The sequence below is a fragment of the Salmo salar genome, chromosome ssa27 (genome assembly GCF_905237065.1).
Source record: "Salmo salar chromosome ssa27, Ssal_v3.1, whole genome shotgun sequence".
Classification (NCBI taxonomy): Eukaryota; Metazoa; Chordata; class Actinopteri; order Salmoniformes; family Salmonidae; genus Salmo; species Salmo salar.
In genome coordinates, this window is record NC_059468.1 from 29,128,309 (window position 1) to 29,139,896 (window position 11,588).

An 11,588-nucleotide genomic window follows, 5' to 3' on the forward strand; every position below is an offset into this window, starting at 1 on the left:
CAAACATGGTGGGTGGGGTTTTGTTAATGTAAGGCAGAAGAGGTTGCCTGGGCTTGCTAGCTATGCTCAGACAGAAATACTTGTACTCTTAATTTCTTAAAGCATTTATTGATTAGAGATGAAGAGCCAAAGCTCTACTATATACTGAATAATAATATTATTATTTGCTATGCTGGCTAGGACAGCCAGTGAGCAAGGACTTCGCAGGAGGAGACAAGGAGACAGATTGGGCATGGTGCATGCTGCAAGCTACAACAATGGCTAGTATATGTAGCTTGCTAGGTTAGATTTGTTAGCTAGATAGTTGGCTATGGTGAGAGGCAACAGGTGTTGCACGTTAATAAATTCATCTGTTTTTCTGTGCTCTGGCACACGCAGATGAGAGTGCTTTGAAATCGGAGCAGATAGCCAGAGTGAATTTACCAGAGGTGTGGACTCGAGTCACATGACTTGGACTCGAGTCAGACTCGAGTCACAAATATGATGACTTGCAACTCGACTTGGACTTTAACACCAGTGACTTGACTTGGACTTGAGCCTTATGACTTGACCTGACTTCATACCCTCCCCAAGCCCAAATATTAAAATTGAGCTCAGGTGCATCCTGTTTCCATTGATCATCCTTGATGTTTCTACAACTTGATTGGAGTCCACCTGTGGTAAATCCAATTGATTGGACATGATTTGGAAAGGCACACATCTGTCTAGATAAGGTCTAACAGTTGACAGTGCATGTCAGAGCAAAAACCAAGCCATGAGGTCGAAGGAATTGTCCGTAGAGCTCTGAGGCAGGATTATGTTGAGGCACAGATCTGGGGAAGGGTACCAAAAAAATTCTGCAGCATTGAAGGTCCCCAAGAACACAGTGGCCCCCATCATTCTTAAATGGAAGAAGTTTAGAACCACCAAGACTCTTCCTAGAGCTGGCCGCCCGTCCAAACTAAGCGATCGGGGGAGAAGGGCCTTGGTCAGGGAGGTGAACCGATGTTCACTCTGACAAAGCTCCAGAGTTACTCTGTGGAGATGCGAGAACCTTCCAGAAGGACAACCATCTCTGCAGCACTCCACCAATCAGGCCTTTATGGTAGAGTGGCCAGAAGGAAGCCACTCCTCAGTAAATGGCACATGACTGTCACGCTGTTATAAAGGGATCGGGAGACAGGAGCAGGAATGCGTAATAGGGGTTTTTATTTACCCAAATTACAGCGTGCCGTGTAAAGGCACGGGGACGAAGACCAAACAAACACGTATACAAAACACAGGGTTGAAACCGAAACAAAAGAGTGAGGAGTACCTTGAATAAATACACCGGGGTGAGACGCGTAACGTACACTCACACAATGATACCACACGGGACGAGACCCGTAATCATCTGCGCAATACAAGCAGCACGAAAGCCAAAACAACACAGCACAGGTACTCACACGACCAAAGGACATTGGAACAATAATCAACAAGACAATGGTGAACAAAGGGCACACTTATACAATTACTAATCAGGGAGAATATGTGGATCAGGTGTGCGTAATGACAGTTCAGTTCCTAGAGGCCGGTGACGTAGACCTCCGAAACTGGTGCACGGAATGAGCAACAGTACCGGAGGGATCCGTGACAATGACAGCCCACTTGAAATTTACCAAAAGGCACCTAAAGAACTCAGACAACAAGATTCTCTGGTCCAAGATTGAACTCTTTGGCCTGAATGCCAAGCGTCAGGTCTGGAGGAAACCTGGCGCCATCCCTACGGAGAAGCGTGGTGGTGGCAGGATCATGCTGTGGGAATGTTTTTCAGCAACGTGGACTGGGAGACTAGTCAGGATCGAGTGAAAGATGAACGGAGCAAAGTACAGAGAGATCCTTGATGAAAACCTGCTCCAGAGCACTCAGGACCTCAGACTGGGGTGAAGGTTCGCCTTTCAACAGGACAATGACCCTAAGCACACAGCCAAGACAACGCAGGAGTGGCTTCGGGACAAGTCTCTGAATGTCCTTGAGTTGCCCAGCCAGAGCCCGGACTTGAACCCGATCGAACATCTCTGGAGAGACTTGAAAATAGCTGTGCAACAACTCTCCCCATCCAAACCTGACAGAGCTTGAGAGGATCTGCAAGGAAGAATGGGAGAAACTCATTATTGGGTATTGATGAGGAAAAAATGTATTTAATCAACTTTAGAATAAGGCTGTAATGTAACAAAATGTGGAAAAAGTGAAGGTGTCTGAATACTTTCCGAGTGCACTGTAGAGCCTAAGTTTATGGCTAGTATTCTGCCAGTAGCACAGAGATGAAACGGCGACAAGCAGCGGCTTTTCGAGCTAAATCAATATAGTGTAATGTGTGTAGGGCCTGCTGTAGGCTACAGGTTTTAGAAGCATGGTTTATATCTTAGAATATAATTTACTTCACATATTCTTTTTGCACGCTCTGCTGTTTGCTGTTTATTTATAAGTTTAATCATTATTTAATTGAGTTTTTTACTTAATTATTTACTTATAGATCACAATCACAGTTAAAGGCAGGCCTACTTGACAGGGTGACTGTAAATATGTTAATTTTAAAGTATCCTATGATGTGATTTGTTCTTAATCTTTTCAGAGACATCTCATGTTGTTTCGTCTGATCCCGTTGTTGCTGTTGCTGATGATGATGTCATTCTACCATGTTCCCTGTTGAATTTCACCAAGAGTGCTGGCTTGGTAGTGAAATGGTCGAGATCCAACCTGACAGACACAACTGGGAAAGACAAGGTTGTCCATTTTTACCGTGACGCTCGTGACTCCAATGTGGATCAGGATGAATCCTACAGGGGAAGGACATCACTGTTTAAAGAACTGAAGAATGGCAACGTCTCCTTAAAACTGTCCAGAGTGAAACTCTCTGATGAAGGCAACTACATGTGTTACATTCTAGTTCAGGAACCGAACAGCCTAGTTCATGAAACCGTCATTCAACTCATTGTTGGTGAGTCATGGATCCTCTGTCTCTTAAACACACAAGACCGACCTCTTGACAACTTCTTAGTCAGCTGCATCACCAAAAAGCTAACAGTTCGATGGCGTGGGTGGTGGTATTTCAAGCAGAGGAGTGAGATTTACCAATTCAACTCTGTTACATGTACTTTTATTACATTATCATAAGCACATGTATTAAGTACATATCTCTGATCATTGTTTTACCTTGTCTGTTTAGTTGCTGTATCCAACCCAGTGATCTCCATCAATGGAACCAATGGCAGTGGGGTGGTCCTGAAGTGTGAGGCTAAAAGCTGGTACCCCAAACCCGAGATGAACTGGCTGGACAGTGAGAGACAGGTCCTCCCCGCTGGATCCGCTGAGACACGCAGGGACACAGAGGGCCTCTACATTGTGAGACGCCATGTCACCGTGAACAAGAAAGTCACCAACACGTTTACCTGTAGGGTTCAGCTTCAAAAGTTCAATTTTACGAGGGAGACAGGGTACAATATTCCAGGTGAGCTTCTTCTATTGAGAAAAATAAAAACACAGTAAGTTAGTGACATCACACCTTCCCTAAGATGTCTAAAGGCAACTGTCTCTCACAGAGTGACAGACTACTGTTTTGCTCTATTGGCTAAGATGGTTGGCTTTGAGTTGTTGTGCAGAAGATTGTGTTAGCGCCCTGCTTAGGGCAGAATATAATCCACTCTGTTTCATAGGCATGAAGGATTTGAGAACAAAACTACAAGCCTCTGATATTTGTATGGTGGTTACCACCGTGAAAGCACTATTATTTAAATTGTGCCTTTTTTATTTGTGAACTGTAACGGTCTGGGCGTAGTGGGTGCGTAGTCAGGCGCAGGAGACAGAAAGTTCAATGCAGCGCTTTATTACGCACAAAAGTAATTCGCCCAAAATGCCGGGCGCACCAAAATACAAACACCCAAAATATACTATCCACCACACAGAACACAGTGGAAGGATCATCAAAGAACAGGCGGGCCTACTGGCTTAAATAGCCCAACTAACAAGCCTAAATGAAAACAGGGGAAACTAATTAGACAAAACAAACAGAAAGGAAAAAGGGATCAGTGGCAGCTAGTAGGCCGGTGACGACGACCACCGAGCGCCACCCGAGCAGGGAGAGGAGTCACCCTCGGTAGGAGTCGTGACATGAACATTTACCATCAAGCTGGAAACATTAATTGAATTAAATCCCACACATGTTGGGAAATAACACACTTCTGTTTGGAGCTGCACTCTGTAATGTGATATGATGGTTTAATATGACATCTGTGTTTCAGATGAGATGTTTCCCACGGTTCCCTGGGTGTGGATTGCTGTTCCTGTGTTGATAGTATGTGTTTGTGGACTTGTGTTTGGGTTCATGTGGATAAAATACCAGAAACTGAGAAAAAAGATAGGTAAGTGATGGTTGGTATAGCCTTACCTTCAGGGGGCATTTTATCATCAATCACCACAGAGAGAAATATAGGACATTCTCACTCACTCAATTCAATTCAGTGGGTCGTTATTGGCATGGGAAACATATGTTTACATTGCCAAAGCAAGTAAAACAAACAATAAACAAAAGTGAGAAGAAACACATTTAACATCAGCAACAAACTATTCGAAATTCACAGGAAACATTGCACTGAAAAAAATAGACATTTCAAATGTTATATTATCAGCTATGTATATTGATTTAGCAATGTGCAAATAGTTGTAGTACAAATAGTGAGGGAAGATAAATAAACATAAATATTGGTAGTATTTACAATGTTTGTGCTCCACTGGTTGCTCTTTTCTTATGGCAACAGGCCTGTCTCTGTCTCTCTGTATCTCCCTTTCTCTCTGTCCTTCTCTCTCTCTCTCTCTCTCTCTCTCTCTCTCTCTCTCTCTCTCGCTCTCCTTCTGTCTCTGTCTCTCTGTCTGTATCTCCCTTTCTCTCTGTCCTTCTCTCTCTCTCTCTCTCTCTCTCTCTCTGTCCTTCTCTCTCTCTCTGTCCTCTCTCTCTCTCTCTCCTTCTGTCTCTGTCTCTGTCTGTATCTCCCTTTCTCTGTCCTCTCTCTCTCTGTCCTTCTCTCTCTCTCTCTCTCTCTCTCTCTCTGTCCTTCTCTCTCTCTCTGTCCTTCTCTCTCTCTCTCTCTCTCTCCTTCTGTCTCTGTCTCTGTCTGTATCTCCCTTTCTCTGTCCTCTCTCTCTCTGTCCTTCTCTCTCTCTCTCTCTCTCTGTCCTTCTCTGTCTCTCTCTCTCTCTCTCTCTCTCTCTCTCTCTGTCTGTATCTCCCTTTCTCTCTTTCTCTGTCCTCTCTCTCTTTCTCTCTCTTTCTCTCTCTCTTTTTTCTCTCTCTTTCTTTCTCTCTCTCTCAACAGTAACAACAATAACCAAGGGTCAAAATAACCATATATTCAACAATAACAATAAGCATACAGTAGAGGACATGTGCAGGTTGATTGGTCTGTCAGACACTGTCCCTCATCTTATGGCAGGCATCAATGTAGTGCGCTGCCAACCCACAGCTCTCTGCATCCTCCCCCAACAGGACGGGTAGCCTATCCTCATCAGATTTGGGGAAATGACACTCTCTAATTGTTTTATATTTTTGACATTTTGTCAGGAAATGCAGCTCTGTCTCAGGTTCTGCTGTTGTGCAGTGGTTGCACAGCCTTTCCTCTACAGGGAGCCAGGTTTTCCTGTGTCTACCCTTCTCAATGGCAAGGCTGTGCTCACTGAGCCTGTACTTTGTCAAGGTTTTTCTAAGGTTTTGATCAGTAACCATGGTCAAATATTTAGCCACGGTGTATTGTCAATTTAGGGCCAGAGAGCACTGCGTTTTGCTTTGTGCTTGTGTTTCCCAATAAGTAATGTAGTTTTGTTTTGACTGTGTTGTCATTTTTTTTTATCTGATTGATTGGATGTTCTGGTCCTGAGGCTTCGGTATGTTAGTAGAACAGGATTGTGAACTCAGCCCCAGGACCAGCTGGATGAGGGTCCTGAGGATTCGGTGTGTTAGTAGAACAGGATTGTGAACTCAGCCCCAGGACCAGCTGGATGAGGGTCCTGAGGATTCGGTGTGTTAGTAGAACAGGATTGTGAACTCAGCCCCAGGACCAGCTGGATGAGGGTCCTGAGGATTCGGTGTGTTAGTAGAACAGGATTGTGAACTCAGCCCCAGGACCAGCTGGATGAGGGTCCTGAGGATTCGGTGTGTTAGTAGAACAGGATTGTGAACTCAGCCCCAGGACCAGCTGGATGAGGGTCCTGAGGATTCAGTGTGTTAGTAGAACAGGATTGTGAACTCAGCCCCAGGACCAGCTGGATGAGGGTCCTGAGGATTCGGTGTGTTAGTAGAACAGGATTGTGAACTCAGCCCCAGGACCAGCTGGATGAGGGTCCTGAGGATTCGGTGTGTTAGTAGAACAGGATTGTGAACTCAGCCCCAGGACCAGCTGGATGAGGGTCCTGAGGATTCGGTGTGTTAGTAGAACAGGATTGTGAACTCAGCCCCAGGACCAGCTGGATGAGGGTCCTGAGGATTCGGTGTGTTAGTAGAACAGGATTGTGAACTCAGCCCCAGGACCAGCTGGATGAGGGTCCTGAGGATTCGGTGTGTTAGTAGAACAGGATTGTGAACTCAGCCCCAGGACCAGCTGGATGAGGGTCCTGAGGATTCGGTGTGTTAGTAGAACAGGATTGTGAACTCAGCCCCAGGACCAGCTGGATGAGGGTCCTGAGGATTCGGTGTGTTAGTAGAACAGGATTGTGAACTCAGCCCCAGGACCAGCTGGATGAGGGTCCTGAGGATTCGGTGTGTTAGTAGAACAGGATTGTGAACTCAGCCCCAGGACCAGCTGGATGAGGGTCCTGAGGATTCGGTGTGTTAGTAGAACAGGATTGTGAACTCAGCCCCAGGACCAGCTGGATGAGGGTCCTGAGGATTCGGTGTGTTAGTAGAACAGGATTGTGAACTCAGCCCCAGGACCAGCTGGATGAGGGTCCTGAGGATTCGGTGTGTTAGTAGAACAGGATTGTGAACTCAGCCCCAGGACCAGCTGGATGAGGGTCCTGAGGATTCAGTGTGTTAGTAGAACAGGATTGTGAACTCAGCCCCAGGACCAGCTGGATGAGGGTCCTGAGGCTTCGGTGTGTTAGTAGAACAGGATTGTGAACTCAGCCCCAGGACCAGCTGGATGAGGGTCCTGAGGCTTCGGTGTGTTAGTAGAACAGGATTGTGAACTCAGCCCCAGGACCAGCTGGATGAGGGTCCTGAGGATTCAGTGTGTTAGTAGAACAGGATTGTGAACTCAGCCCCAGGACCAGCTGGATGAGGGTCCTGAGGATTCAGTGTGTTAGTAGAACAGGATTGTGAACTCAGCCCCAGGACCAGCTGGATGAGGGTCCTGAGGATTCAGTGTGTTAGTAGAACAGGATTGTGAACTCAGCCCCAGGACCAGCTGGATGGGGAACTATTTTCTTTGCTCAGCTTTTGGTATTGCAGGGCTTGGTAATGACATGACAGGGCTTGGTAATGTCACTACATTTTCGATGTTTCCTAAATGTAATTGCTATTTTTTTAGGTTTTATTATTGGAGGATATTGGCCTAATTCTGCCCTGCATGCATTGTTTGTAGTTTTCCTCTGGACATGTAGGAGAATCTTACAGATCTGTCTCTCTCTGTCTCTCGATCTCTCGTGTCTCTCCTCTCTCTGCGTCTTCACACTTTAGGCCGGGATTCAAGCCAATGTAAATAAATAACCTGTGTAACAGCCTGTGTGATTGACTTTTAAAGGGGATTTCTGTTTGAGCTGACATAAATGAACAGCATACATGATCTCTCCAGTGTATAGCTGTGTGCAGATCATTCATCTATGCTAGTTTGAATCCTGGCCTTAGTCTTATTGTATATCAGCAGATAACGCCAGACGAGAGGGAAAAGTGTGTGTGTGTGTGTGTGTGTGTGTGTGTGTGTGTGTGTGTGTGTGTGTGTGTGTGTGTGTGTGTGTGTGTGTGTGTGTGTGTGTGTGTGTGCTAGAGCTCATAATTATATAATATAATAATTATATTCATTTGTTTTCTTAGACTTTGCAGATCAACAGATACAAGAACTCACTGACGAGCTGGGTAAGTGGTATGGAAAATAACTTGTGTGTGTGTGTGTGTGTGTGTGTGTGTGTGTGTGTGTGTGTGTGTGTGTGTGTGTGATTATCTATGTGTTCTCACTTTAATACTTTGTTTTACTGTTCATCTACAGACAGTTCCAGAATAAAATCTGGTAAGTTGTGTGTGTGCTCGTGCGTGCATGTGTGTGAACTCATGATTTGAATAATTATATTAATTTGTGTTTTCTTATACTATGCAGATCAGCGTATAAAAGAGCTCACTGACGAGCTGGGTAAGTGCTGTGGAAAAGAAGTCGTTTGTCTGTCGATATGCCTGTCTTTCTGTGTGAGGATTTATCCATGTGTTCTCACTTTAATACTTCATTTTACTGTTCATCTACAGACACTTCCAAAAGAGGTGTGTGTGTGTGCATCGTTTGGGTTACAGAGCTCATGATTTGCGCTCATGATTTGTTTGGGTTTTATTATTCTCTGTAGATACACGCGAACAAGAGCTCACTGAACAGCTAGGTGAGTGGTGTGTGTGTGTGTGTGTGTGTGTGTGTGGCGTATTCGTCTCTAGTGATTACCTCGGCCTTCTCACGTTAATTGTTCTGTGTTACTTACCTACAGCTAAACTCAAACAAGAGAGGGGTAAGTCGTGTGTATGTGCCGTATGTGTGCTATGCGTGAGTTATACTCTCCAGGTAGGGTGAAAATGTTAACTAGTTAAATAAGGGTTTGTCAATACCATACAGGAACAAAAGCTAATGATTTCAATTCTTACTTATATTAATTTATTATTATTGTTTCTTTAAATTATGTTTTTCCATCTTCAGCTGCACTTGTCTCTTCAGTTGATAACGGATGCCATGTAAGTAGTGTGTGTGTGTGTGTGTGTGTGTGTGTGTGTGTGTGTGTGTGTAGACATCTACATTCAGATTAAAAAATCTATATATATTATTACAGCATAAATTTACAAACATTTTTCAGTAGAATTCAGGATATAAACTTAAATTACACATTTGTTATGAAAGTACATCGTACCTTATGACGGGTGAATTTTAGTAATCATTTAAAATACTATAAGGGACTCAAGGCCGTGCTATATCTTGAATATCAGCCGTAACGGAAGTCTGACCGTAACTGCACTAACAAAATACTACAATCCATCGAACCTCATTTCTTAATTCCTTTATTCTCTTACTTTTCCAGAGATTTTCATTCTCAAGGGTAAGTTGTTGGCTTGGCTTTAAAACGCTGTCAAAGTCTGGCTTCATTGTGATTGAATTACATGGAGAGATTGATTTGTTCTTAGAACCCTGTTGATGTTGGACTCTTAACTGACTTCACTTTCGTCATTGTAGCCTAACATCTTTCATAGTTGTGTTCACTGTTCCATGGGAGAATATCACAGGTCACCACTACCAACAGGCAGGCAACTCACAGAAGCAATAACTATGGGAAAATGTAAAATATATGTTTTAATTGCACTTACTTGACTTAAAGTCAAGACATTTGTACTAATAATTTGACTGTAACAAACACCAGGTCAAATGAATGAATATCTCAACATGTATGACATGCATTGATTTTTCTTACTTCTACAGACGTTATCAATGTCACTGTCAAACGTAAGTATCATGTGTATGACTGGGCTTTTAAAAGCCTGTGTTTGTGTGCGTGCGCGGGTATACATGTGTGAGTGGAAATTAGTATTAGACAATCTGAAAAAGATTGTCAGTGTCTGTCATGGGAAAGCTTTTTGATTTGTCAGCACCAGTATGTGTGACTTTTTCAGAAACCACTTAGAAGAAATACAATGGCACATTCAATGACTGAAAAGGCAGATGTCAAAGAGGATGAAGAGACGAACCCGTTACACCAAACCATCAGAACCACTTGACGAGGTCGCTAGTTGGGTTAAAGGAATAGTCCACTCAAACTATCTTTTGTAGTTAAAAAAAAAAAATATCCACTGTTGCTGAATGTTTTGCATGTCAGCAATCACGTTTTCAATACATAGGACTTTCAAGATGATGATGTCTTCATGATCATATGCTGCACTTTGCTTCTTGAAAGTGCTATATCTTGACTACTGACATGCAAACATTTTTGGGGCTGTATCAACATTGGACTAATGAAACCAATACCTTTTTTTTTTATTGGAGCAATGGTACTACTTCACACTTTCTATGTCACACTAATTTTATGTCACACTATGTAGACTCAAGGAAGCCTTTCTTTGGAGAAGGTTCTTCATTAGGTTCTTTGCTTTCTGAATGGTTGCAAAAGAATCGTCTTGCTAGAAGGTTGTGGGTGAATTCCCAATTGTTTTTATGTTGCATTATTTCACATCGCTTAACCTGTGTTTTTCATTGTTTTATTCTACCTGTATTGCCTCTTTATGTTCATGGGTTCTTTTGGGGTGGTTGGTCTGGAACCTTAAGGGATGTCAGCATGTACAGTGCATTCGGAAAGTATTCAGACCCCTCAACTTTTCCACATTTTGTTACGTTACAGCCTTCTTCTGAAGTGGATTAAATAAGTAAACCAAATCCTCATCAATCTACACACAATACCCCATAATGACAAAGCGAAAATAGGGTTTTAGACATTTTTTGCAAATATAAAAAACCTAAAACAGAAATATCTTATTTACATAAGTATTCAGACCCTTTGCTATGAGACTCGAAATTGAGCTCAGGTGCATCCTGTTTCCATTGATCATCCTTGAGATGTTTCTACAACTTGATTGGATTCCACCTGTGGCAAATTCAATTGATTGGACATGATTTGTAAAGGCACACACCTGTCTATATAAGGTCCCACAGTTGACAGTGCATGTCAGAGCAAAAACCAAGCCATGAGGTCGAAGGAATTGTCCATAGAGCTCCAAGACAGGATTGTGTCGAGGCACAGATCTGGGGAAGGGTACCAAAACATTTCTGCAGCATTGAAGGTCCCCAAGAACACAGTGGCTTCCTTCATTCTTAAATGGAAGAAGTTTAGAACCACCAATACTCTTCCTAGAGTTGGCCGCCCGGCCAAACTGAGCAATCGGGGGAGAAGGGCCTTGGTCAGAGAGGTGACCCATGTGGCTCAGTTGGTAGAGCATGGTGTTTGCAACGCCAGGGTTGTAGGTTTGATTCCCACGGGGGACCAATACGGAGAAAAAAATGTATGAAATGTATGCATTCACCACTGTAAGTCGCTCTGGATAAGAGCGTCTGCTAAAATGACAAAAAATGTAAAACTGTAAAAAAAAACCTGATGGTTACTTTGACAGAGCTCCAGAGTTCCTCTGTGGAGATGGGAGAACCTTCCAGAAGGACAACCATCTCTGCAGCACTCCACCAATCAGGCCTTTGTGGTAGAATCGCCAGACGGAACCACTCCTCAGTAAAAGGCAAATGACAGCCCTCTTAGTCTACCAAAAGGCACCTAAAGGACTCTCAGAGCATGACAAACAAGATTCTCTGGTCTGATGAAACCAAGATTGAATTCTTTAGCCTGAATGCCAAGCGTCA

The 11,588-nt window shown here is 43.6% G+C and overlaps 1 protein-coding gene across 5 annotated transcripts in view; it reads left to right on the plus strand.

The window, feature by feature from the left end:
• The window catches only part of LOC106588881 (butyrophilin subfamily 3 member A2), a 28,109-nt gene extending 18,073 nt beyond the window's left edge, over window positions 1-10,036 (plus strand). For 3 of the 5 annotated variants that reach the window (XM_014178391.2, XM_014178388.2, XM_014178390.2), the window contains 12 exons: window positions 2,594-2,959; window positions 3,188-3,469; window positions 4,260-4,379; window positions 8,039-8,080; window positions 8,211-8,231; window positions 8,319-8,351; window positions 8,557-8,589; window positions 8,692-8,712; window positions 8,898-8,932; window positions 9,274-9,291; window positions 9,669-9,692; window positions 9,860-10,036. In XM_014178391.2, coding sequence (XP_014033866.2) covers window positions 2,594-2,959; window positions 3,188-3,469; window positions 4,260-4,379; window positions 8,039-8,080; window positions 8,211-8,231; window positions 8,319-8,351; window positions 8,557-8,589; window positions 8,692-8,712; window positions 8,898-8,932; window positions 9,274-9,291; window positions 9,669-9,692; window positions 9,860-9,964 — 1,100 coding nt within the window. In that variant the 3' untranslated portion in view covers window positions 9,965-10,036. The remainder of the gene's footprint in view (window positions 1-2,593; window positions 2,960-3,187; window positions 3,470-4,259; window positions 4,380-8,038; window positions 8,081-8,210; window positions 8,232-8,318; window positions 8,352-8,556; window positions 8,590-8,691; window positions 8,713-8,897; window positions 8,933-9,273; window positions 9,292-9,668; window positions 9,693-9,859) is intronic. The other 2 variants (XM_014178392.2, XM_014178389.2) reach the window with 2 other exon arrangements.
• The last annotated feature ends 1,552 nt before the right edge of the window (window positions 10,037-11,588 follow it).